Consider the following 27219-nt stretch of genomic DNA (forward strand, 5'->3'; position numbering starts at 1 on the left):
TTTCTCTTTTGAGTGCACTGAAAGAAGCCTAGTCACTCCCTCTTTTGAGTTTGCAAAGCTTTGGGGCTGCAGGAGTCCCTGAGACTCCACCTAAATGCCCCGAGCGGAGCAGTTCCTCGCCTCTGCACAGCCAACTCTTCAGTTTTCGGTGGACCACTTAGCAGGGGGTTCCGGCAATGAAGAGGACACTGGTTGATCCCCAGAGAGACTATTGGTGGGGATCAAAAACAAAGCCTGCCCAATATAAAAAGAAATGTGGCTAGGGTTTGCCTTTCTCTTTCCTCCCTGTTCCATCATGCACTCACCTGTGAGGCAGGTGAAGCATGTGATATGCATGTTCCAGGTCAGCAATGCCTAGTAGTGGCCCCACCTGGCTTCCTTGATGCCTTCAAGCAGGGGGTGGGCGCAGTGAGTTCTCCCCACCCTTCTCCGGCCCTGCCTCTTCCAGGCCTCCTCAGCTGCGCCTGGGAACTACTGCCCTGTGGTATCACATCTGCTCGGCCTGGTCTGAATGCTCTCCGTTCAGCGGCCAGTCCTGTGGCACAGCTGAGCCACACACAGCCTGTTTTCTCCCGTGGCAGGGTACACAGTCACATCGGTCGTGTCCTCCAGGCAGGGGCGGGTGTATGTGGCCGGAGCCCCCCGGTTCAACCACACAGGCAAAGTCATCTTGTTCACTATGCACGACAACCGGAGTCTCACCATCCACCAGGCCCTGCAGGGCGAGCAGGTAACGCAGGGGAGGCTGGGGGCAGGGCAGACGGGTGGGACGGAGGGGAAGGTGGGGCTGGAGGGGACTGCAGCTCAGCTCTTCCCTCTCAGGACTGTCCCCAGACCCACAAACGTCCTTCCTGGTTGGGGGTATATGCCTTCTTCACACCCACCTTAGAGCTGATGCTCCTTCCCCAGGAAGGCAGGCCTGGTCCCTGCCGCAGCAAAAGAACCCAGGAGAATTTGCTAGCCCGCACTTCACGGAGCCCTTGTCTCTGGTGCCTTGGCCCGACCTCTGCCCCCAACTACCAGCCTCTTTCTGGTCATGTCTGGAGTTCAGGGCCAGAGACAGCATCCAGGCTATATAGCCTCCCAGCTTGGGCTGCCAGGGCCCGTAGGCATCCTGAAGGGGCACTCATGTTCCTCAAGCCACCTTGGCGCTACCAGAAGTGAGAGGAGTCATGCCTCCACCCATAGCATGGCCCCACGGGTTTACCAAGATGCCAACTTCTTTCCTTTCCCGGAATGGGCACAATTCAGAACGATACGGCTGCCAATGTCACCGCCCCGGATGTGGTGGGCAACCAGGCTGTGCTGCTAAGAGTCTTGTGTTGGATGGTCATGAATGCAAGCTGGAAAGCTATGATAAGAGTCAATGATGGTGAAAAGATCAGAAAACAGGGTTCTGATCCAAGTCATTTCAATAGCCCAGGAAGACTGTGGTCCTGAGAAGCAACGTAGCTTTTCCAAGGTTATAGGGTAGATTCACGGCTGGGTCAAGTTCAGAATCCAGGACTCTTGGTGGGGCTCTCTACGTTATGCTACCTCCTGACCCCCAACAATCCCCAAACCAGGCCACGGCCCCTCCTGCCTGGCAGCATCCAGCATCCATAGTACCCTGGACCTGAGCTGAGCCCTGTCCAGGCCCTTATTGTTATTCTTGGCTCACCCCCGGCCCTCCAGAGCCTGGGAACAGCCCTGTCTCCTGCGTTTTCTACTACCCTTGACCTGTCACCATGAGGACATGCTCTTCACCGGGTCAAACCTAAATCCCTCTAGCTACAGGGAGCCATCCTTCCACCATTCCTCTTCCCATCCCAGGGCACTGGCGAACCCGGGCACTGCTCTGGCCCCAGCTTCCACCCTGCCCGCCCACACTCTACCCAGGGCTGGCTCTCTTGGGAACCCTAAGCTAGACCTTGAGAGCTGAAGGGAATTCGCTGATGAATTTATGACATTTATACTGCCTGGTTCCACCTCCAACATCCGAATGAGAAACCACAGCACTGAAGGCAGCTAAGTTAAGTTGATTCCAAATCACCATGACCCACATAGCTGAGGCCACATGTTTAGACAGGGTCTCCCTCCGCCTCCCTCTTTGCTCTCTGTCTGCCTCTTAATTATTTCATGTGGGCACATCTCTTCCCCCCCACCCCGTGTTTATGATTTCCTTTTTCCCTCTTCTGTATTTTTATCCTTCTCCTCAGTTAAAAGCTTTTAATGCTTGAGGATAAATTTCTTCTGAAAACACCCTAAGCCAGGGAGGGAGAATCATTGGCTTGAGTGTCAGATGGATCAGAGTTCCAACCCAGTTTGGCTGTGACCAGCCTTCTGACCTTGGGCAAGTGACTTGAACTCTCTGAGCTTCAGTTCTTTCCCTGTAAAATAAGGACGATAATCTCTCCCAAGACAACGTGAGACTCACACAAGCTAACCTGAGGCTGTAAAGCGGCTCACACAGGGCCTGTCCTTGGGAAGGGCTCCTCTTCTTTCCTGAGCAACCCCTCGCTCCTATAAACATTTACTGAGTACCTCCTGCGTGCCAGGCAGGGCACCCACGCCTGGAGGGAACAGGACAGGCACAGCTCCCACTGTCCAGAGGTGCTGGTGGAGGGAGCCGGGGCTGGGGGAGCATGGAGGAGGGACCATCGCAGGGAGTGAGTAGGGAAGGGCAGGGGTGCTTCTACCAGGCAGTGACCTGAAGGACGATAGACATTACCGGGAGAGAGGGGAGGGGAGAGGGTACAGGTCAGAGAAAAGTGTGTGCAGGGGGAAGCTGGGAACCCAGCTGGAGCCAGGGGGCTTTTGGAGAAGAAAAATCACTTGGTATGTTGGGAGGGGATGTGGGAGCCAGAGGGTAGGGGACAGAGGCTGGTCTAGGAAGGTCACACTGAAGAGTTTGGACATTTTCCCCCAAAGCAAGGAAGCGGCATGGTCAGCTGCTGGAGGCCACTCTAGCTCCCCGCAGTGGTGGGCTGGAGGGGCCATCCTGAAGGGGGTGGGGCTTTGGAAGGTGCCTCACATCGGGGAGAAGCATCGGAGGAGGCGGGAAGTAGATGGATTCGGGACATGTTTGGCATCCACCAGGTGGACTTGCGGGGAGACTGCAGGCGGGAGAGGTGGAGGGTGGAGCCAGGGAGGACCCTTAGGTTTCTAACCAAGTGGTCAGATGGTGCCCTCACTGAAGTGGGGAACACGGCACCCATGGTGGGAGAGGAACACAGTAAGTGCTCAAATACTGAAAAGAAATCATAAGTTATCACCCAAGGTGCTAAGCCCAGAGTATTTGGAATATAAAAAATTGAACGTGAGCTAAATGTCCAGCAACAGAGGATTGATTAAATACATTTGGCGCACGTGTAATTCGGAATATTAGAGAATCACCAATGATCATGTTGTAGGAAAAAAATATAACACATCGGAGAAAATACTCATGATCCATTGTTTTATTTTAAAAATCAGAATATATAAACTATACATCCAGTCTGATCCCAGACTGTAAAAATAAAACCATACACATACACACACACACCCTAGAGAAAACGGTCCAGAGGAAAAATATACTGAAACATCCATGGTATAATTGGTTGTTGGGACCGTGGGTGACTTTTATTTTCTTCTTCATACGTTGCTTTTATTTTGCTCACTTTTTGCCATTATAATGTATCACTTACAGAATAAATGTCAATCAATAAAATTAAATAATGGAAAGCCGAGTGGGGGCGGGATGGAGAAAAGAGGGAGGGGCCTTCTCATTTGTGCGGCAAAAATTCCGAGTCAAAGGCTGTCCTCAGTTTCCATCCACTGACGAGCAGAGGCCTCCCAGCAGCCCAGCCCCACGCCCCTCTCCCCATCCCTGTGCCGCAGATAGGCTCTTACTACGGGAGCGAGATCACCTCAGTGGATGTCGATGGCGACGGTGTGACTGATGTCCTGCTGGTGGGCGCACCCATGTACTTCAGCGAGGGCGGAGAGCGGGGCAGGGTGTACATCTACAACCTGAGACAGGTACGGAGCGTGGAGGCTGGCCAGCTTTCCAGGGGCACCTGATCCCTGCCTTGATCAGGTGTCCACACCTGTGGAGCGGGGGAGGATGGGAACCTCTTCTGTCATTGGGCTTATATAGCAGGAGAGAAATGGGGAAACGCAGAGGGGATGCTGCAGGCCAGAGGGGCTCACGACCCAGAGAGCCCTTGCCAAGTCCCCCTGAGCCTTTTCCTGACACTGGTTTCGCAGAACCGGTTTGTTTACGATGGAACACTGAAGGATTCCCACAGTTACCAGAATGCCCGATTCGGCTCCTCCATTGCCTCGGTTCAGGACCTCAATCAAGATTCCTACAACGACGTGGTGGTGGGAGCCCCTCTGGAGGACAACCACAGAGGAGTCATCTATATCTTCCACGGCTTCCAGGGCAACATCCTAAAGACACCGAAGCAGGTAATGCCCCCCTCCGTGGTAGACGGATGGAGCTAGGACTTGGAGTCCTGGTAGCTCACGCCCTGTCCTCACACAGGAAAAGGGAACTTGCCTCAAATCGAAATTTTGAAATGGGTGCATTTGTCTTCAAGCCCTTCCCATCACCCCTTTGGATACCCTCACCCTGCTTAACTTTATCTCCCCAGCAACAGCAACACAATCCCAAGGACCCGGAACCTCACTGGCCCTCATGTGTATTCATGCAATTGACTACATGTGGAGAATGCCAGTTTGGGCTCCTCTTCTCTGGAAGTGCCTCAGGCTGGAAACAGTGCTCTTCCTAAAAGTGACCCATCCCAAGTCCCCTCAGGTCATCACTTTTGCCTACCTATTTTATTAGTAAGATATACCACAGTTAGAGATAATGGTGGGTTACCTGCCAGGTGATGTGTATTTACACCCAGTGCGGGATTCTTTTTTTTTTTAAATTGAAGTGTAGTTGATGTACGATATAAGTTACAACACAGTGGTTCACAATTTTTAAAAGTTATACTCCATGTATAGTTATTATAAAATATTGGCTATATTCCCTGTGTTGTACAATAGATCCTCATAGCTTATTTATTGTATACATAATAGTTTGTACCTCTTTATCCCCTACCCCTATCTTGCCCCTCCCCCTTCCCTCTTCAGTGGGGAACACTTTTTTGACACACTATTTTAATCTAAAAGAATGACTTAATGGCAGGAATTTCAGGTGCCATAATGGACCAGGAGAGGAGATAGCTTTGGGCCGGGGAAGCTTCCTGATGATTTCAAACAGGCTGTCTCCAGGGCTCCCAATTGTATCTACCCCTTAGGGTGCCCATGCCCAGCTCTTTCCTTCCACTCCCTGCAGAGAATCGCTGCCTCAGAGCTGGCTCCAGGCCTCCAGTATTTTGGCTGCAGCATCCATGGGCAATTGGACCTCGACGAGGATGGGCTTGTGGACCTGGCTGTGGGCGCCCTTGGCAACGCCGTGATTCTGTGGTTGGTTCCCCGTTTCTCTTGACTCTTGGGCTCTCCTGAGTGTCATGATGGATACAGGGTTTAAAAGATACGCTTTAGGACCTCTGTCTCTTGTCTTTAATCACTGAGCCAAATGCACCCTGTTCTTATCCCATTGCGACTACAAATTTCCTTTTCATGGAATCACTGTAAGTTATTTTGAAGTCCAAATCCCTCTGCTCAGTGGACTGCTAAGATTTTAGAGCAATTTAGTGGCAAAAAGCCCCTCTTAGAATTTTTCCTAAAAGTTCTGGCTACTTGGTCATTTCTTCCACTCAGCTTCTAAAGCTACTTTAAAGGACAGACTGAGGATATTCTCATCAGCTGGGAGGCTCTCCCTTCTACCCCAGTGTGAGAGAGGATTTCTTTCCTCCAAACCCCATCTGACCCCTGGTTTCCTTTTTCAGGGCCTCATTTCTGCACCATTCCATCAGATATTTGTCATACATTTGCACTTAGGGTCTCTACTTAGCAATGGTCTACAGCTTTGAAAAAGGGGGGCGGGGTGCTTTCTAAAAGTCCATCTAAATATTTTACCATGTGATGTGTCAGACACTTTTTGAACCAAAAAAATTTTTAATTTGAGCTAGTTTTTTATATGTTGATACTTTTCATTATAAATACAATAACTTAAAGAAAATTTGTAAAATAAATCACTCAGAGTTTCATCACCTTAACATTACCACTATTAACATTTTGGTATATTTCCCTACCAGCCTATTTCCACCTGCATATAATTTTATATAAACGCAATCACATTTTTCATACAACTTAAGAAAGACATTAAACAGAGATATCCTATGACTTCACAGGGAGAATCTTCATGTTCTTGGTCCTCAAGAATATTACGATCCAGTCGGGAAACGTCTTAGTCCAAGTTCCCAAGAAAACAGAGCCTGAGGCTAAAGCTTCTACGCCTGCGCCCTGGAAGGGGCTTCAGCCCCAGGGACGGAAGTGAGGGTCAAGGGAAACTGAAACAGGAAGGGAGGAGAGAGATATGAGAGGTCGTTAGTTACTGAATGAGCTGCAGCCTCACCCCTGGGGCAGCTCCCTGCTCCAGCATCTCCAGAGAGGAGGAAGGAATACAGCCTCTGCTTCCTGCAACAGTCCCTTAGGGGAGCAATGGGGAGCAGCGTATCTGCGGGCTCCTTATGTCCCCCTGTATCATGGCCAAAGCATCAGCTGCCCCACGCCTCCAGGTGGTGTCCCCTGGCCCTCTAGGCAAGCAGGGTCTCTGCGGGTCCAACACCGGCTCCACGGCCTCTCCTTGAAGGTCTGCTCTGCAGGTGGGACTCTTAGGTCTTTGGTAGCAACAGCAGCTTGGGCTAAATGTACGCACTGCATTGCAGTTCAGGTGAACAAGACCCAGGGTAGAGGGTAGACATGGCCTCTGGGGTCTGTAGGGTGACACATAAACTACGTCCTTTATAGGAAGCAAGTTATATGCACACATACATCAAAAGAATCAGTCTCACAGAAAGGACTCAGTCAAGCCCTAGCTTGTGAGGTCTAAACCTAAATGCTACCTGAGTAGTGCCGAAACTGTGGGCTGGAGCCCTCTGGGAAGACTTCATAGTCAAACTCCATGGATCTCAAACATGACTACCCTTAGGATCACCTGGGAGCTTTTAAAACTCTCATTGCCCAGGTTTTACCCAGACCACTGAAAGCAGAATTTCTAGGGCAGGGGCCCAGGCAGCAGTAATTTTTAAAGACTCTCAGGTGTTTGTTTCCAAACAGAAGGCGTTCTCACTTACCTGCTTTGGTTCTCACAATTCCCCATCAGAGAGATCGTGGGACCTGCCCAGTGCAGCCAAGACTCAAACCCATCCTTCTCACTCCACAGTACAGAGGAGGCGCCATCCCTCTTCCACTACGAAGAGCAGAGTATTAGCACACATAATCACGCTAAAAGTCTGAAGCATCTAAAACACACTACACTTATTTCTTTCTACATAAATGCATAGTTTGGAGAGGCAATATTTCCCTTCCCTAACTCTGATTGACTTAGACAATAGAAGTGTAAATTTGCATTTCCTTGGCTGCCTGGATGGGACAGTGTTGGGATGGATGGCTGGGGGCAGGTCTCTAGAACAATGAGTTATTCTCTACTTTAGCTGCACATTGGAATCACCTGGGGTGCTTTAACACCCACGCTGTCCAAAGTGTGGTCCAGAGACCAACAGCACTAGCATCACCTGAGAGCTTGCTAGAAATGCTGGATCTGCATTTTAACCAGAGCCCCAGGAAATGCGCAAATGTATTAAAATCTGAGAAGCACTGCTTTAAGACATGGTGATGCCTATTCTTGTTGGATCTGACCTGGAGAGCAACTTGGGCATCAGGATGTTTTTAATTTAATTTTTATTTTATATTGGAGTATAGTTGATTTACAATGTTGTACAGGGGTACAGCAAAGTGATTCCATTATATATATACATATATCTGTTCTTTTTCAGATTCTTTTCCCATGTAGGTTATTACAGAATATTGAGTAGAGTTCCCTGTGCTACACAGTAGGTCCTTGTTGATTATCTATTTTATATGTAGTAGTGTGTATATGTTAATCCCAAACTCCTCTAATTTATCCCTCCCACCACCTTTCCCCTTTGGTAACCATAAATGTTTTTTCAAAGTCTGTGAGTCTGTTTCTGTTTTGTAAATAAGTTTCTTTGTATCACTTTTTAAGATTCCACATATAAGTGATATCATATGATATTTATCTTTCTCTGACTGACTTCACTTAGTATGATCATCTCCAGGTCCATCCATGTTGCTGCAAATGACATTATTTCATTCTTTTTTATAGATGAGTAATATTCCATTGTGTATATGTACCACATCTTCTTTATCCATTCATCAGTCAATGGACACTTAGGTTGCTTCCATAGCTTGGCTATTGTAAATAGTGCTGCAGTGAATATTGGGGTGCATGTATCTTTTCAAATCATTGTTTTCTCTGGGTATATGCCCAGTAGTGGGATTGCTGGGTCATATGATAGTTCTATTTTTAGTTTTTTAAGGAACCTCCATACTGTTCTCCATAGTGACTGTACCAATTTACATTCCCACCAGTAGTGTAGGAGGGTTCCCTTTTCTCCATACCCTTTCCATCATTTATTGTTTGCAGGCTTTTTGATCATGGCCATTCTGACTGTTGGGAGGTGATACCTCATTGTAGTTTTGATTTGCACTTCTCTAATAATTAGCAATGTTGAACTTCTTTCTGGCCATCCATATGTCTTCTTTGGAGAAATGTCTATTTAGGTCTTCTGCCCATTTTTTGATTGGGTTGTTTGTTTTTTTGATATTTAGCTGCATGAGCTGTTTGTATATTTTGGAGATTAATCCCTTGTCGGTTGCTTCTTTTGCAAATATTTTCTCCCATTCTGTGGGTTGTATTTTTGTTTTGTTTATGGTTTCCTTTGCTGTGCAAAAGCTTTTAAGTTTAATTAGGTCCCATTTGTTTATTTTTGTTTTTATTTTCATTACTCTAGGAGGTGGATCCAGAAAGATATTGCTGCGATTTATGTCAAAGAGTGTTCTGTGTTTTCCTCTAAGAGTTTTATAGTGTCTGGTCTTACATTTAGGTCTTTAATCCATTTCGAATTTATTTTTGTGTATGGTGTTAGAGAATGTTCTGGTTTCATTCTTTTGCATGTAGCTGTCCAGTTTTCCCAGCACCACTTATTGAAGAGACTGTCTTTTCTCCATTGTATATTCTTGCCTCCTTTGTCATAGATTAATTGACCATAGGTGTGTGAGTTTATTTCTGGGCTTTCTATCCTGTTCCATTGATCTATATTTCTGTTTTTGTGCCAGTCCCATACTGTTTTGATTACTGTAGCTTTGTAGTATAGTCTGAAGTCAGGGAGCCTGATTCCTCCAGCTCTGTTTTTCTTTCTCAGAATTGCTTTGGCTTTTGGGGGGTCTTTTGTTTTTCCATACAAATTTTAAAATGTTTTGTTCTAGTTCGGGCATCAGGATTTTTTAAAGCTCTCTAGATTACTCTGATGTACATGCAGGGTTGAAGTGATGAGAAGGCAAAAGGATGTCAGTATGGTCTGCAGCAAGCACAGCCCCTAGGAAAATGATGAAGGGCTGCCTCAAGGGGCTGTGAGGTTGCTTAGCCTGCCCTTCATCCACCTGTACACTTTTTTTGCCCAATCCTGTGACACCTGGACCCCCTCCCTGCATGCCCCACCACTGCCTCACTCCCAGTGGGGGTTTTACAGATCCCGTTCCATCTGGCTCTCCACCTTTCCCTGGGTCCCAGCAGAGCAGTCTTGTACCCCACCCAACCCCTGCTTCTCTCCCTCCTCCTGAAGGTCCCGCCCTGTGGTTCAGATCAATGCCAGCCTCCACTTTGAGCCGTCCAAGATCAACATCTTTCACAGGGATTGCAAACGCAGCGGCAGAGACGCCACCTGCCTGGCCGCCTTCCTCTGCTTCACACCCGTCCTCCTGGCACCTCATTACCAAACTTCAACAGTCGGTAAATCAACCCCCTCCCCACTTCCCCAGCTCCAATCTCTCCCCCATGGGCTTTGCATTCGCTCTGTTTCTAAACCTGGGCTTTTGCTGAAATGGGTTTTAAGTGCCAGGTGTCACACCTAGAGCCACATTTGATGACTTCTAGATGCCCATTCAATGCTCTGATTCCAGGGGGCAGGGAGGGGATCTTATGCCAAGTTGAGGATGGCAGTGAGCAGTGGTGACCAACGTGGGAGAGGTTGGGGAAGCAGAAAATAGTCAGAGACAGTGTTTGGATCAGAACAGGGGACTGGAAGCAGTGGAACAGTCTGGGGTGTGGAAGCTGTGAAGTCGGATTCAGAGAAAGAGTCAGACGCAGGAGGGGGAGCTAGTAACCAGGGGGTCAGGCAGATGAAGACCCGAGTAGCAGTGGTCATTGCTCAGAGTAGGCGTGAGTCCACAGCAGGGCAGTTTCCTTCTGAGGGTCCATCACTCCCAGCCAAGGTTGGGATCAGACACCTGCTTATGACAGCCCTGGGCCCAGGCAGCCCCAGCAAGTGGCAGCTACAGGTTCCAGCACCAGGTTAGACCTGTGCAGGAAATTGGGACCACAGAGAGCGTCTCAGCCAAGGAGCAGGACCGACCAGATGATTAAAAAACGGGTGTCCCAGAAGGAAGATGAGAACAAAGGCAGACCTGGGTGGTTGTGTCCTTCTTTCAGCTTCTTTCTATGATAGGAGAATGATGCCAAGAACCTGTGCACCCAGAGTGCTGCTGGGGTACCGGAGAAGGGGCTGAGCCTTTCCAGCATTTAGCAAAAGATCAGCCTAGTTGAAGGGGAGGAGGCTGCAGGCCTTAAACCCCAGAACAGCCTTAGGTTTGAGGAGCTGGTGGGCAGGACCTGGCCAGCCCTCCCTAGTGTGATGGGAACTGCCACCTGCAGAGGCTCGGACCCAGACCTGATGGGATCCTAGAGCTGAGGGCGAGGCCCGGGAAGGTGATGGGAGAGGTGGAGAGGTGTGTTGATGCCAGGAGTGGCTCAAATGGAAGCATCACCCTGACCCCTCGTCCTGTCTCCCCTCCCCTTCCACTGCATTCACTCTCCCCTCCATCTCTTCCTCTTTCTTTATCCCTTACTGTCAACTCCGTCTTCTTTTCTCCTCCTTCTGCCTCCCTCTTCCTTTAGTTCCTTCCTTTACCCTTTCTCACTGTATCGCTCGCTCCCTGTGTGGGAGTTTCCTGCCTACACTGAGCCTTGTGAGGGGAGAGGAGCAGCACTTCCCCTGGCCAGCCTGGAGGGCTTCCTGGAGGAGGATGACTTTCCAAAGGCTATTTTTAAAGAGAGGCAAACAGTCTTCAATGGAAATGTGCCTCCACCTCCATGGCTTGCCCTCTCCTTCCTCTAGGCATCAGGTATAACGCCACCATGGATGAGAGGCGGTACACGCCGCGGGCCCACCTGGACGAGGGCGGGGACCGGTACACCAACAGAGCTGCCCTGCTCTCCTCCAGCCAGGAACACTGTGAGCGGATCAATTTCCATGTCCTGGTGAGCCAGATGCCCAGCAGCCCCACCCACAGAGCCCAAGCTTCTCCAGGAAGGGGACGGAGCTGGGCGAGGTGCTGCCGTGGGAGAGGCAGAGAGCTCAGCTGGTGCCAGGCTGGTTCTGAGCCCCCAGCAGACCTCAGGAGGCCAGGAAGGGGGCAGTGTCCTGGACCTTGGCCATCCCATACTCATGCCCCAGAGCAAAGGCCACTGGGACACACTACTTCCCACCTCACTGTACCCTCCTCTGAAATCTCTTCTTTGCCAGCTCTCAGATGCCCACCATTTCTTAAGCAGGGGGTGAAATTCAAGGAGGGAGGTGGGCTCAATGATGTCTAGCAGAGAGGACGGTGGTCAGCCAGCCGGGGCCGTGGCTCAGAAGGAAGGGATAAGTAGGCATCAGCTAATAATGAAGACCAGGTAAGGTGGACCAGTGGCATAGACAGGCTTGGGTGCAGGAAGAGAGAGATGCCAGACTGGCAGAGCGGGAGAACCAGTGGGGGCCTGGTGCATCCACCCAGAAACTGCAGACACCCAGCCACAGCTCCAGCCTCGGAGACACAGGCAGGGGACACTCAGAGCCCACCTGACCCCAATAGTCACTGGGCAAAGGTCAGAGAAACAAGAAGTCCTGGTGTCTGTTAATAGTGTTGCCCCTCTGATGTGTCTACGGGCTGGTTCTCAAAGTGTGGTCCCCAGACCAGCAGCATCTTCATTACCCAGGAACTTTTTAGAATTGCATGTTCTCAAGCTCCATTCCAGACCTAGTGAATCAAACTCTCAGGATGGGACTCAGTGTTTTAACCCCCGCCCCCTCCCAGGGTGGGATTCTGATGCAAGCTCAAGTTTGAAAGTCATTGCCTTAACACAAGGAAGCCACTGGTGTCAAGATTTGGGTTCCATGGTGGGGGCGGGGGGGATTGGGGGATTTTTTAGGCAGCTCTAAACATCCCCTGGATTGCCGCTATTTTGTTCAACTTTGTTCATTCATTGATTTATTAAGCCTTGTCACAGCGCTAGGACTGTGCTAAGAGGCTTCAGAGAGAGGAGGATGGACACACAATCAGGTAGTTTGGATGCCACGTAAGTGTGTCAGTAACAGGTCTGAACAGAGTGTGGGGGTGAGGTGCTGCCTGGCTTCCTAGAGGCCGGGGTGTTGGGGACACAGGTTCCCAGCCTTGAAGGACGAGCAGGAGGTGGTGAAACATGCAGGCAGAGGGGTTGGCATATGCTGAGCCAAGGGCCCTTTCCAGGAGCAACACTCCTGCTACGGACCCATCTGGGAACCTCCGTGCACTCACGGACGCTAAAGCTCCATGGACTCACGCTCAGGGCTCCCAGCTTCGGGAGGCAGAAGTTCTCTCAGTGGTCCTGGCCATGACACAGATGTTCCCTCTGTCCTCACCCCGTTCTCATCTCCCACACAGGACACTGCGGACTACGTGAAGCCAGTGACCTTCTCCGTCGAGTACTCCCTGGAGGACCCCGACTATGGCCCCATGCTGGATGACGGCTGGCCCACGACCCTCAGAGTCTCGGTACGTCCTGGTGTCCAGGGCAGCAGCTTTGACACACACCCCACCCCCTCCCCTCGCCTCCTCCCAGAAGCCCAGGCTTTGTGACAGGCACAAAGGAGTTCTTCCCCTGCCTCACCTTCCCACCTCCTGCCCCGCAAATTCCCAACAGGCTCCTCCCCGCCTTCCTTATGACTCGTGCTGAGCAATTTCTTGAAGGTAAGGACCTGGCCTTCTCCTGTGCAAGGCTGCTGTATCCCCAGCAGAGAGTGAGCCCGGAGTGGGTCCTGAGATTCACAGAACCCGAAGGGACTTTAGTTCTCAATCGCCCACTTCCCTCATTGACAGATGAGGACACTGGAGGCCAGAGAGAATGCTTCAACCACTAGAGCCTAGTCTGCGCTTGTTGAATGATCGACTAATGAACAAACAGTCCTCCTAGCCTGCTCCAAGTGTTCCAAAAATAAGTAGCTTTAGCCTCATCATTGCCTCTGCACCCCCCAAACCCACCTTTTCTAATCCCTGGCTCTAAGGGCATCAGACTTTTCTGGTAATCTAATATTCAGATGCTCCCTGCAACTCCATATAAATCCCACACAAAGATAACGTCAGACAGTTATCCATTCTGCCTGAGCTGTGCTAGGAGAGCAGGCAAAATAAACCCCAGGGATTTAGGAACAACTTTCAAATATACCACAATGCTCTTAAGACCGTGACCTGCGAGGTCCAGCCTCTGAGCAGTGTCTCTGAGAATTATTGGGTTGGCCAAAAAGTTCGTTCGGTTAACGAATACATTGTTCAATAAAGTTCTTCGTGAAAGTGAAAAATGTGTCTTTTATTTTTACTTAAAACCAAACAAACTGTTTGGCCAACCCAATATATAGAATCCAGCCAGCAAACAACAATTTCAGAATTACTCACATGCTTGCCTGTATTTCTCCTACACAAAAGAACTGTATAGTCAAGAGCAAGGCTTATGAAAATCCCCTCTCTGCTCTCATTCTCCCCCATCAGCCCCCTCAGCTCCTCCCTCTTCCCAGAGCTCCCACATCCTACCACCCACCCCTCAACCTTCACACCTTCCCTCTTCTCCTGATTTGGCATCACAGATGTGTAAGAGAGGCTGTCTGGAAATGCAGTTCAGGAGAGGGGGAGATACTGACCTGGCAAAGCTGGAATCCTCGTTAGTGAGCCAGGAGAGGGGGAAAGCTGGGTGCCCTGAATCTTAATATTTTTCCCATCACAGTCATCACAAGGCCACTATAGCAAATGAATGAGTACATGTCACTCATTCTATAAGCATGTTGAAGCCCAGAGGAACGTGCAGGGCACTCTGCTCTGATGCTGATAACGGATGCAAGGTGGTGATAAGAGTCATAGGTCAAGTCAAAGATGGGAGTAAGCTCAGAGGAAGTGTCATCAAGCGGTCAGATGATAGGTCAGGGGGGACTTTCTGGAGGAGGTAGCTTTCCCCTGGACCTTTAGAATAGATGTGAGATGGGGACGACGGGCTTATTCCAGGAAAGCTGACAGCGTAGCCAAGGTGTGGACGTGGGAACAAGCAGGGTGAAGGGAAGTGTAAAGAAAAGATGAGAAATAGAGCTGAAAAAGTCAGTCTGGGCATATTACCAAGGGCTTTGGATAGCAGCTAAATGTCTAAAAATCTTGTTAAAATAGATTTCTAGCCCCCAGAAAATTAGAAACATTCTTCCCATCTCTCTGCTACAAATTCTTATTTAGCTTCTCCTCAATGCCCAGCACTGTTCTAGTACCGTAAAATCTTGCCTCTTGGGGGAATGAGCCATTCCATACAGTTGAGTGTAACAGTTACTTATCATGTTAAATTATCCCTTTTAATCAAGCGGATAGAAATTTTTCTGAAGGCTATTATATAGTTTTCACACTTGAACAGTATGCTGGGCGGGCTGGGGTGTATTTCATCGGAGACTTGAAATCACCAAGATGAACACGGGTGCTAGAATACAGTGAAGCCCCCAAGGGTTTCCAGAGTGTCTAGAGCTATGTCCTGGCATTAAATGCCTCGCTTTGCCCTCCTTTATATGACTGCTGTCTTCCTTGCTGGCTGCTTCGAGCTAAATCCACCATGTGATGGGGAAGCCAAGGGGCAGGCTTGATAGAAACGTGTCTGACATAAGAGCACGTGGATCTGAGTGAGGGCCAGGGAGCTCCCCTCTGAGAAGTTAGTGAATATAAAGTACGTCTGGCCTCTCCTGTCTCCCCTCCCCTGGTTCAGGCTGTGCTCCTGGTGCGGACAGTTTCAATCCTCAGCTCCAGACTTGAACACCCGCCTACCTGCTGAGCCCTTCTCCCTGGATGGGCCACAGGCACTTCAAACTCAGTGTGCCCCAAACTGATCCCCTCCACTGAACCCCTCCATTTATAAATGAATGGTGCGGCCACCCTTCCAGACACTCAAAAGGAAACTTGGCCAACACCCAGGACCCTTTCCTCCCTTTCAGTCCTGATGAACTCCAGGTCCTGCTGCTCTCACCTCTGGGGTTCCTAACCTGTTTACACACACACACACACACACACACACACACTACCACACCAACACCGTCGTCATCTCTTGCATGAACATTGCATCAGCCTCCTCAGTGGTCTCTCTTCCTCTACTCTTGACCCTTCCAGTCCATCCACCCACAGCAGCCAGAAGGAGCCTTCGATATGTGGGTCTGGGAGGACATGACCCCAAGACCCTGTTAAGACATGACCCCGCCCATCTCTGCATCTCCTGTACCCCTTACTACAGCAACACTAAATAGCTGTCATTCCCCAAGCTTGCCATGCTGCTTCATGCCTCAGGCCCTTTGCACAGACTCGTCCTTCCTCCCAGACTTCCCTCTCCCTCTGGTCCATCCAGCTAACTCAGTCATCCTTTGGAACTCTGACCTACTGTCATTTCTCTGAAGCCTTCTCATCTATGGGCCAAAATAACTGTTTCCTCCCCTCTGCCTCTTCTGTTCCTCATACAGATTTTTTTTTTTGCACATTTCACACTATAATTATTTGTTCACACACTCATCTTCCCCATGAGCTGAGAACAGAAGCTGTGTCTTCCTCATCCTATATACCCAGTACCAGAGAGCTTGCTCCCCGCAATAAATGATCAATCAGTGTTGACTGGCACTGGGTAAGTGGGTGTTCTGTGCTAACAGCTGAGCTAGGGACTGAAAGGGACCTGGGAGGAGTTGAGTTTTGAGCCATGTTCTAAAGAAGGGACTGTCTATGCCAAAGCATGAGAAAAAGCAGCATGGTGCTGTGAAAAAGGCAGAAAAAACAAAGCCTGTGTCTAGTGCCGCAGAAAGAGGAGCTGTTGTGCTGTGGAGATAAGGGATGGCCCACAGCAAAGATGGGGGCTGGAAGCTCTGGATGCCCTATCCAGCCACCCATACCTTCCTCTCCCTGGCCCAGGTACCATTCTGGAATGGCTGCAATGAGGATGAGCACTGTGTCCCTGACCTCCTGCTGGACGCCCGCAGTGACCTGCCCACAGCCATGTGAGTAGGCTCCTCCACACCCCCACACTGACTCCTTTCCCTTCCCTGCTGGTGGATCTAGGCTCCCAGGGCCCTGGATGACAATCCTGCACTTGCTTCTCCTAGGCAGCGAGGACCAAACACTGAACTTGGAGCACGGTTCTAGCTAGGCTCTGCCTCTAACTCCTGTGTGACCTCAGGCAAATACCTTGCCCTCTCTGGGCCTCAATAACCTCCTCTGTAAAATGAACACTGTTAGTCTAATCCAACCTCCTCAAACTTTGTTTAGAAAAGGAATCCTTTCTTTGGCGCCTGCACTATAAAACAGATAAAAGGTGGAGACTGAGGACCTAGAGTTCTTGGTGTTCATTGTCTAACCCCCAGACTAGATGACTTCTAAGGTCCATGGACTGACCACTTGGGCTCAGTACTAAGGAGATTAGCAGAAGATGAGCAGGGTGCTCACAATCCCCTGGAGGAAATAAACTGGCAGGGCTTCCCTGGTGGCGCAGTGGTTAAGAATCCGCCTGCCAATGCAGGGGACACGGGTTCGAGCCCTGGTCCGGGGAGGTCCCACATGCCATGAAGCACCACAACTACTGAGCCTGCGCTGTAGAGCCCACGTGCCACAACTGCTGAAGCCCACGTGCCTAGGGCCCATGCTCCTCAACAAGAGAAGCCACCACAATGAGAAGCCCGCACACTGCAACGAAGAGTAGCCCCCACTCACCGCAACTAGAGAAAGCCCACGTGCGGCAACAAAGACCCAACGCGGCCAAAAATAAATTAAAATAAAATAAATTTATAAAAAAAAAAGAAACTGGCAGACAAGGAAAAATCCTGATCCTATTTCAAATTTATGTAATATATTTTAAAATAATGTATGCCCAGCTTTTATTCAACTATGAAATGATTAGATAGAAGATACATATACAATAAATGGAAATAATACAACACTACTGTATATAAAAATAGATAAAAAACAAGGATCTACTGTACAGCACAGGGAACTATATTCAATATCTTATAATAACCTATAAGGGAAAAGAATCTGAGAGAATATATGTGTGTGTGTGTGTGTGTGTGTATGTGTATACATATATATATATGTCTGAATCACTCTGCTGTACCTGAAACTAACACAACATTGTAAATCAACTATACTTCAATAAAAATATAAATAATAAAACAAATAAAAAATAGAAATAGTACATCCAAACCTTGTAGAAGGAAGAAGAAGCAAAGATTCTAACCATCTAGGCTAATAATCAGGCTTGTCTCCATATTGAGCTCTGAGCTTCCTGGCAGCCAAAGCCAAAAGGAAAACATGCTGATTGGAGAGGTGATACATGCCCAGTGAGGTCTACCCCTGCATTCCCCATTCCATGTGCCTGATTCCTGCTGGTCTCTTTCCCACAGGGAGTACTGCCAGAGGGTGCTGAGGAAGCCTGCCCAGGACTGCTCTGCATACACACTGTCCTTTGACACCACGGTTTTCATCATAGAGAGCACACGGCGGCGGGTGGCAGTGGAGGCCCTGCTGGAGAACAAGGGCGAGAACGCCTACAGCACAGTCCTAAATATTTCACAGTCAGCAAACCTGCAGTTTGCCAGCTTGATCCAGAAGGTAAGACCTCGGTGGCCTGCCTGGCCTGCCTCAGGGGAGGGGCTGAGGCGGGAAAGGAGGGAGCCAGGTAGGGGGCCGGGCTGCACGTTAGAATCACCTGGGAGCTTAAAGATACCTGTGTTCAGACTTCTCCAGGACTCTCTAATTGATGTGGTCCGGGTGGGGCCTGGGTCAGTCCACTTCTAAAGCTGCCCAGGTGATGCCACAGTGCAGTCCGGGCTGAGAAACATTGGGAGAGGGTGGTCTGAGCCTTTCAGACCATGGAGAGGAATATCCTTCAGCCTGCGCCCTTGGCCCTTGTTAGGGGCACACACACACACACACACACACACACACACACACACACGTGCACACTAGTGCATACACACCTTCTGCCTACAGCTCATCCTCCAGGCTTTTCCACAACAGTCCTTCTAACAAGAATCAGAACGATTTCTCCCCACTTTAAAACCTCCCATCATTCCCAGTTGCTTTCACAACAGATCCCGAACTCCTTGTGGTTGCACTCAAGGCCCTTCCTGCTTCCCCAGCCACACCTGCCACTTCTGCCCTCACCCCAACACCGGTAGTCCCACTGGCCCCCACTGTTTCCTAGCGCACCTGCCCTTTCACACCAAGGCCCTACCGACCACAGACCCCTGCCTGAGACCCCCTCCCTCATTTCCTGAGAAGCTCCTGCTTCCTCGTGGTAACCCCTTACAACGCCTGCTTACATTTCACCCTCACAACAACTCCAGGAGGTGGTGGCGGTCATCGTATCCCCCTTTACAGGGGAGGAAACTGAGGCACAGAGAGGGGTTAAGTGGCCTGAACAGGACCACACAGCCAGCAAGTGGCAAAGCGGGATTCCCACCCAGCAGCTGGCTCCGGAGCCCACGTTTCACGAGAGAGCATGGTCCCCATGCCACGCTCTCTGGGGTGGCTTCCTGAAGCTCCAAAAGGCCACACAGGGCCCCTCGGCCCTCACAGCTCCCTGGCGCAGCCCTATGTGTGCTCTGTGGAAATCATCAGTGTCGAGCGCGAGCGCTGCCCCGTTATAACCCTGAACTCCCAGAGGGTGAGTGCCCTGTCTCAGCCACATCTGTCCCCAGGGCTGGGCACAGAGTAAGTCTCTGTCCTCACAGATCTCCGTGTCCACCTGGAGCCTGGGGTGCAGCATAGGAGAGCCAGCAGTGCCCTTCTGTCCTCACCTCCACCACCCCTTCCTCACTGGACTGGAGAGAGGCAGGACGGGCCCCTCCTCAGCCACACACACACACACACACACACACACACACACACACACACACACACACACACACACGCGCGAGCTGTTTTATAGCCAGAAGGGGAAGCTGAGTGGAGTGAGGCCCCCGAGAAAAGAGGGGGGCTGCGTGCGGTGTCCTCCCTTTCCCCTCGGTGGGCCCCCAGTGTCCTCAGACAGACTTCAAGTTCAATGCAAAGGACCTGAAGGAGGGGCTGTCAGTGCAAAGTCAGTCCCTCTGTCAGGCCCAGGTCCTGTTCCAGGGCCCAGAGTGAAGACGACCAGCCCACCTGATGGCCTTTCAAAGGCCTCTCCTCCCAGAGGTTTTGTGTCTGTTTGGCTTTAGGGTATTTAGGGGAAACTGAGCCCCAAACCTGCATCCATCTCTTCCTGCTTCCCTGGCCCTGAACTTTCCAAGACCAATCTCGTGCCTGTTCATAACCCTAGGGGGAAGGAATCATGGAATTTTGTTTCTGTGACGCAGAAGGGCTTTGGAAACGTGTTCTGTGAAAGGCCGTGTCTGTACACACACAGGCGCGTGAGCACACACACTTGGCAGGTGGTGTGTGTAGGGCTAGCCTGCAGCCTGGCTCCTTCACCTGCCCAGCGTCCATCCCCAGCCCGGGAGATGCTCACAGCTGGAGCTCAGCAGGGACCTCGAGTGGAGGAAGCCACTTGCTGGTGGTCTGCGCTAGTTACCTCCCGTCCCTGGGGCTCAGTGACCCCACCTGTAAGCTGGATGATAAGTCCCGCCTCTGGGCTTGATCCAGAGAGAATGACAAATCAGATACGTGAGCGCCTGCCCACTCTCTCCACGACCCTTCACAGCTGAGCCAGTCCTCTGCCCCCGCACCGGGCTCCCACCATGCTTTGCACTTTCCGCACCCAGAGCCAAGCCGCACCCGTGATCCCAGGATCTGCAGCCTGTGCTGCAGCTTCAGCCTGGGCAGTCGGGGGGCCGGGGGCAAGGGTGGCCCCCCCACCCGGGTCTCGGGCCCACCTAACTGGTGCCCGTGATGCCCCCATCGCCCCAGGACGACTCGGACAGCAGCATCGAGTGTGTGAACGAGGAGAAGAGGCTCCACAAGAAGGTCTGCAATGTCAGCTACCCCTTCTTCCGGGCCAAGGCCAAGGTTGGCGCTGGGGTGGTGTGGGGAGGGAACGGGGCGGGTCGGGGAGGCACAGGGGAGGCAAGAGAAGTGGAAGGGAACAGCGTGGAGGACTGGGGAGGGACGGAGAGGCCTGAGGACGCCTTTTAAGTAGGTTGGTTTTTTCTCCCATGAAATGGCCTTCAAGTGACCAATTACCCAGCCATCCCCAGGGCTGACAGCGCACCCCAGGAGAGCACCAGGACCCTCACCTCAGGGGGAATCCTAGCACTCCCACCCACCGCTCTCCCACCCTTGGCCATTTACCCCGCTGTCCTGTATCCTAACCCGTTTTTAGAATGTCCAGTCTCTGTCATGGTGCTGTGCCTGGGGAGAGATGGGAAGAAAAATGAACGTTTCTTGAGCACCTACCATGTGCTTAAAAGTACATGTGAAAAGAGTGTAGGGATGGGAGAGGTAGGCTTCAGACCGTGGGGACGTTTGCCCATCACCCCCGGGCAGTAGGCAGGCCCTGAAGTTTCTAGAGCAAGAGGAGACCTGACTGAGGCCGAGCTGCTTGTAGAGTGGGAACCAGACAGAGGGGAGCTTGAGGTAAGGGCCACCTAGAGAGCTGCAGTGTGTTCCCAAGAGCAAGGTCTGCAAGGCTGGGGGAAGGGGAGGAGAAGGGGGAGGGAGATTAGGGCTCCTGGCAAAAGAACCTCCCCAGTGTGACAAAAGTCAAGATTGTGGTTTTTGAGGTGAGGCGCTGACGCACCCAGGAGCTCTTGGGTGAAGACCCAGCGGGAGCAGCACACAGCCCAAGCTTCCCCACCCGATCCTGCAGCGCTCAAGGAGTAGCCATCCCCGCAACCCACCCCTGCCACCAGGTCTCCTTGGGAAACCCTGTGAGGGTCAGACCTGGGAAGAGCACGAGAGGTCTGTGCAAAGCCCCAGTAGCGCCACCAGGTGGGGCAGAAGGTAGCAAAGAGGGTCAGATGTCAAAGGGCACAATCAGGGGACCCAGGCCCTACTCCTGGGTGAAGGCCAAGGGAAGCACCAGGACCTGGGCAGTCAGAGCGGTGGGAAGGCCGCTGGACAAGGAGACAGGTGTGTGACTAGCCTCTGGGTAGCCTGGGATGGCCTTCACCCTTCTCAGCCTCACAACTGTTCACACGCAAGAACGGGGGGGTGCATGAGGGGGTCTTATCACTAGATTCTGGCCCCCACTTCCTGCGATGCATGTTGATGGCCATCTCCCCTTCCCACCATCAAGTGCCCCCCAGAACTTCCTGCAGAAAGGGTCTGAAGTTGGATTTGCAGTCTTCTGGTTGCCTGTAGTTAAAAACAAAAAGGGAGAGGGCGGAGGGCTGGCCTCACAGCCAAGAAGCGCCAGCAGGGGAACTGTTGACCTCGGCTGCTTCCCCGCCATGGCCCCTGAGCTCAGCTCACATTACTCCAGCACCTGGTCCTCCCTCCCCCAGCCCACTCCCTGCCAGCAGGGCCCACCAAAAGGGCAGGGGTTGGGAGGGGCGGGCCAGGGCTGGTGTGGGCAGTGCGCAGACAGGCAGTTCCCAGCCAGTCCGGCTCCAGCGACTTCTTCCTTGTAGGTGGCTTTCCGTCTGGATTTCGAGTTCAGCAAATCGGTCTTCCTGCACCACATGGAGATCCAGCTCACAGCGGGCAGGTCAGGGCTTGTCCGCTCCTTCTCCCTCCCTGCTCGCTACTCCTGGGCCCTGTTCTGCTGCTGGGAACTGCCCCTCCCCACACCAAATCCCCCCGCCAAGCCTTGTCCGTCGCTGCCCTGCCTGCGAGGGCCCTGGGTCAGTCCCCAAGTGCGGGCCAACCTGCTGCCTGCTGTGCTGCTGCCATTCTTCGTTCCTGGGCAGCTTGGATATAAATAATAATACTCTCAGCTTTCTACAGCATTTTATATAGCAATTATTTAAAAGCCCTACAGTTATAAAGTACTATGCACGTAATATCTCAGTCAGTCCTCACAGCAGCGCCTTAAGACAGGCAAAGCAGGGCTTATTCCCCACCCCACCCCACCTCCCAAGTTACAGGTAAGAAAAGGAAAGCTCAGAGAGGTTGAGTGAATTTCCCAACAACACACAGCATGTAAATAGTACAGTTGGGAGCTAACTAGTTTTCCTACTCCTTATCCAGTGCTCTTTATGTCCTGGTCACTTCTCTCCCCCTTGGAAACTTCCAATTTTAAAACACCTTTCATTACTCTATGTGGGTCTGTCTGTCTGTCTGTCTCCCAGGCCTCCCTGAGGCAGCTTGCTGTAGGTTGACACCGTGAATCACCCATGTCAGTAATAAACACACGGAGGTGAGGAGGAACTCTGGCTGCTCTGGAGCCTTATAAACCCTCCTGAGAACTTCTCCACACTGAGAAAGAAACACTGCAGGCAAATCGAGCACCAACATTCCAACACACACACACATGCGCAAACCAGTCAGCAGTCACAGGAGTGCTGGGGATCAACACAGCAGCATGTGCGTGTATCCAGGTATAGTTAGCCAAACTGTGCACTCTGGTGGAATTCTCACTTGACATGAGAAGTTTGTAAGATGTGTTGATATCTTAAGGCCTCCCTCTTAGAAAGCAGTTTGTTCTCACAGGGCAATGAACGCCCTTGCCTGCAGTGTCCTTGGCAGTGTGGGTGTTGGCAGGTGTTTGTGAGTTGGGCATATATAGGCAGGGGACACTGGGCATCTGTGTGTGTCAGATCTCCCTTTTCTAACTAAGCACCTATCTGGGGTAAGGTTTCCGAAGGAAATCAAACAGTGTATGTAATGAGCAGAAATCATACCTTTTTTATGTCTAAATGATCTGCTCCGGTAGTTTACGGTGCTCAGAAGTGAAGGGAAGCATATTCAACAAAACTTCCTCTAATGCCTCTGAATTTCACTCTCCAGCCTTTTCAAGGCAGCATAGCCCCCATGGGAGCTGGCGCACCCCTAGTCAGCTCACGGGGGGTCGGCTCAAGGGTCAGTAAACGCTCTGCTGTGAATTCCTCATGCTCTTCCCCTCTCTTGGGCAGACCCTTGCCCTGGAGGCATCATCTCCCGGGGCGGGGGGCGGGGGGTAGTAGCATAGGATTTGCCCATCTGACAGATGAGGAGGGCACACAGGCCGCTGTGACCAAGCTGGCGCCGTCCTCCCAGCCTCCAGCCCAGATGTGCTGCACCCAGAAAGAGGGCAGGGAAAGCTGAGGTCTCCAGGTCCCCTGCCTCCCCGGCCCTTCCCCTCCCGGGAGACACCTCTGATGACCCTGCTGGCTGGCTGCTCTGGTGCAGCAGACCTAGACGCGACTTGGAACCCCCCTGCTGCCCTGAGCTGGGTGGAGGGAGGGCTGTCCCTTCCTGACCACAGGCGCTGCCGGCTCTCGTTGCAGTGACAGTGACGAAGAAGAGAGCACCAAGGAAGACAACATGGCCCTCCTACGCTTGCACCTCAAGTATGAGGCTGACGTGCTCTTCACCAGGTGGGCCGCGGCCCCAGGGCCCTCGTGCTGAGGGACTATGGGAAGCAGCCGGGTATGCCCCTTGAGAGTGCACCCGCCTTGTCCATGGAGGGGAGGTGGCATCAACATGGAGGAAGAAGAGATACAGACCTGGTCCCCAGGGAGCTCCCCGCAGTGGGGGAGGGGGAGGGCTGGAGCAGCAGGCAGTATCCACCCCAGGTGCAGGCTATAAGCGGAGGAATGGTCTGCAGAGAATTTTAAAATAGTCAAACCTGCTAAAAAGTCCATCTGCATTTCATTACCACTTTGCACTAGCAATTCTAAATAGCATCAGTGAGAAAATGCTTCTCCCTGCAGGGCAGACTGCTCCCACCGCCCACCCACCTCAGTCTGCCAGTGGTCCCCAGTGTGCCCCCTAAGAGCTCCCAGGAGGGCAGAGAAGTGAGAAGGTAACCACAAACAGAAAGTTCAGGCCCTCCCACGGCCACCACTAAAGGCTGGAACGCTGCACAGTGGGCAAGTTCATGATCAAAAGAGGCCATGCCCCTGGGCAGGAGGCAAGGGCAGGGGTGGCAAATAACTTGCTTTTCTGGTTCATGGCCATCCCACACACGAGGCAGACATTGCTAATTGATCTCAGAGTTTATTCCTGCTGAGCCTCAGAATCCTTCCCAACACAGCACTCCCAATGGACACAAGAAGAAACGTATTTGCTGTGGTCTAGGGGGAGGCAGGTGCACGCCCACACCCTCTTCCGTTCGTTTATCCATCTAGCCTACACTGACTGAGCTCATGGCGACCCTGTCCTCTGTCCCTGCAGGAGCAGCAGCCTGAGCCACTACGAGGTCAAGCCCAACAGCTCGCTGGAGAGATACCATGGCATCGGGCCTCCCTTCAACTGTGTTTTCAAGGTTAGTCTGGAAGGGAGTCAAGCAGACAGCGAAAGACAGGAGCTGAGGATCCCCCATCTGGCAGGGGAGGAATCTGGAATCATTGCTAGCGCCTGGGGTTCAGCTTCAACCCTGCCACCCATTCACTGTGTGACTTTAGGCAAGTCCCTTCCCCTCTCTGGGGCTCTCAATCCTCATCTGGAAAATTATGGGGCTGAACTGGGAGGATGTGTCAGTGAAGATTAGGTATAGCTGCTTATAATTTTTAAAGTATGAAAAAAAACAGTGGTCTAAATGCCCTGGGGTTTATTCTCTCCCATAAAAGAAGTCCAGAGTTGGCAGCTTTACAGAGTCATCCGGGATTGGGTCTGTTCCACCATCCTCAATATGCAATCATCAGCCTATCAAGTTCACCTCATAGTCCAAGGTGGCTGCAGCACCAGCCATCACGTTCTCATTCCAGGAAGAAGGAAGGGGAGAAGAGCAGACCAGACCCCTGCCTACTAAGAAACCTCCTTGGCAGTTCCTTGCACTTCCAGTTACTTCTCATTGTCCAAAACGGTGTGATTCAGCTGTACGGGAGGCTAGGAAATATGCCTTTTTGTCTTGCTTTCTGTCACTAAGGAAGGAGGGAGAAGGAGAATTAGGAAGCAGTTTAGAGTCTCTGCCACGGTGTGCCCCAAGATCTCCCCAGCCCTGAACTGCTGAGTGAGAATTGGGAGCAGGTAGACAGCTGGAAACATGCAGATGCCTCAGTGGCTCATCCAAGAGAGATTTAGTAACCTGCCCAAGGCCACACAGCTCATCTGTGGCGGCAGCCCCAGGTTATGTGCTCAGCCTTTCTGATTCCAAAGCCCTGTTTGTGATCACTGTGGCTCTGACACCAAATGTGTCACGGCTAGAATGTGAACCAACACACACTCACTATTTACATCCTGCATCAGTTACTGATTATTTCTCACAATAAAGGAATTGCTGTCACCACCTCCACCCCGACCTCTGTCCAGGGAGGCCACCAGCACCACAGCCAAGAGAGGGTGAAAAGGGAAGTAACCCTTGCTGTCAGCCTCGTGGCCCCCGAGTGACCCATCCTCAGCCTCCAGGAGCCCATCCCTTTCAGCTTTCATGCAGTTTCATCCTGTAGCCCCCTGCTGAGATCTAGAAGAGCTTTGGAGCATCTACAGTGAAAAAGCCAGGGGGCTTGAAGGGGCCTGACTGGGGGGATCGCCCCGTGAGCCTCGTCCTCCACCCCCCAACTGCTGCTGGGTGTACTGACACTTCCCCCCCTCTGGCCACAGATCCAAAACTTGGGCTTGTTCCCCATCCACGGGGTGATGATGAAGTTCACTGTTCCCATCGCAACCAGGGGCGGCAACCGGCTGCTGCTGCTGCAGGGCTTCCTTGCTGACCAGGTACCCATGCCCCGGGGGGCCAGCACAGGGGATGGGACAAACATATCCCTAGGTGTGCCCCCAAGTCCCCAGACCTCAGCTTCTTCTCCCGAGCCCAGGGCCTTCTCTGGGCAGAGGAGGAGAGAGGACCGTGTCCGGGATGCCGAGTCTGCCAGTGCTGGTGGTGAGGCTGGTTGCGTATGTCCTCGTGCAGGCAAACACGTCCTGTAACATCTGGGGGAACAGCACTGAGTACCGGCACGCCCCGACGGAGGAGGACCTGAGTCGTGCCCCACAGCTGGTGAGTGTCCCCTGCACCAAGAGCCCCGGGGGACGAGGAGGGGGACCGCCTGAGCTCCTTGTCCAGTAGTTTGTCCAGAAGAGCTTGTCGAGCACCTCTATGTCCCAACCTCAAACTGAAAGGACACAGAATAAGGAAAAGATACTTCTTGCCCTTAGTGAGCTCACCATCTCACAGGAGACATGGGATTGAGTGTAAAGAAGCCAAGTAGCGAGGCTGGGATACGTGTCAAGTGAGGGGCAGTGGAGCCGACAACCTCGAGTAGAGAAGCAGGGGTCGTGGACTTGCCCCTGTGCCTAAAAGGGCCGGTAGGATATGGACAAGCAGAGGGAGGAGGAAGGAGCAAGACGACACGGGGCTTGTATTGGAGACACTGACCACGTCACCTGGGGCCTCCCTGCCCCCAGAGGTGGAAGGCAGCCCAGCTCCCACTCCTGAGGCCCTCCCCAAGACATCTGCTAGTGTCCAGGTTTCTGTTCCCAGGGCTGCCTCTGTCCCCACATACCAATTTCTGAGCGTGCCTTCACTATTCCTTACCCAAATAAAAATCTGAGCTATTTTCATTTTGTTCATTTTCAAATGCTTCACACAAAGCATCTTTGGAGTGTAGTGCACTTTACTGAAGACTTGAACTTGGGTGGGGTGAGGTGGCTGCGAGGGAGCAACACAAGTAAGTTTAACCTGGTAAATCTTAATTATTTGATGATTTGTTTGGG

General features: G+C 51.7%; 1 protein-coding gene across 1 annotated transcript in view; it reads left to right on the plus strand.

The window, feature by feature from the left end:
• ITGA11 (integrin subunit alpha 11) overlaps positions 1-27219 on the plus strand; it is a 54855-nt gene that overhangs the window by 22518 nt on the left and 5118 nt on the right. Inside the window, exons 8-22 of the mRNA XM_024747520.1 lie at positions 582-730; positions 3859-3999; positions 4228-4431; positions 5309-5439; positions 9786-9952; positions 11337-11479; positions 12904-13014; positions 16426-16511; positions 17910-18117; positions 20395-20493; positions 22056-22132; positions 23853-23942; positions 24742-24832; positions 26110-26223; positions 26417-26503. Of these exons, the coding sequence (XP_024603288.1) occupies positions 582-730; positions 3859-3999; positions 4228-4431; positions 5309-5439; positions 9786-9952; positions 11337-11479; positions 12904-13014; positions 16426-16511; positions 17910-18117; positions 20395-20493; positions 22056-22132; positions 23853-23942; positions 24742-24832; positions 26110-26223; positions 26417-26503 (1898 nt within the window). The remainder of the gene's footprint in view (positions 1-581; positions 731-3858; positions 4000-4227; positions 4432-5308; positions 5440-9785; positions 9953-11336; positions 11480-12903; positions 13015-16425; positions 16512-17909; positions 18118-20394; positions 20494-22055; positions 22133-23852; positions 23943-24741; positions 24833-26109; positions 26224-26416; positions 26504-27219) is intronic.

Source organism: Neophocaena asiaeorientalis, unplaced genomic scaffold, assembly GCF_003031525.2.
Source record: "Neophocaena asiaeorientalis asiaeorientalis breed wild unplaced genomic scaffold, Neophocaena_asiaeorientalis_V1.1 scaffold591, whole genome shotgun sequence".
NCBI classification, from domain to species: Eukaryota; Metazoa; Chordata; class Mammalia; order Artiodactyla; family Phocoenidae; genus Neophocaena; species Neophocaena asiaeorientalis.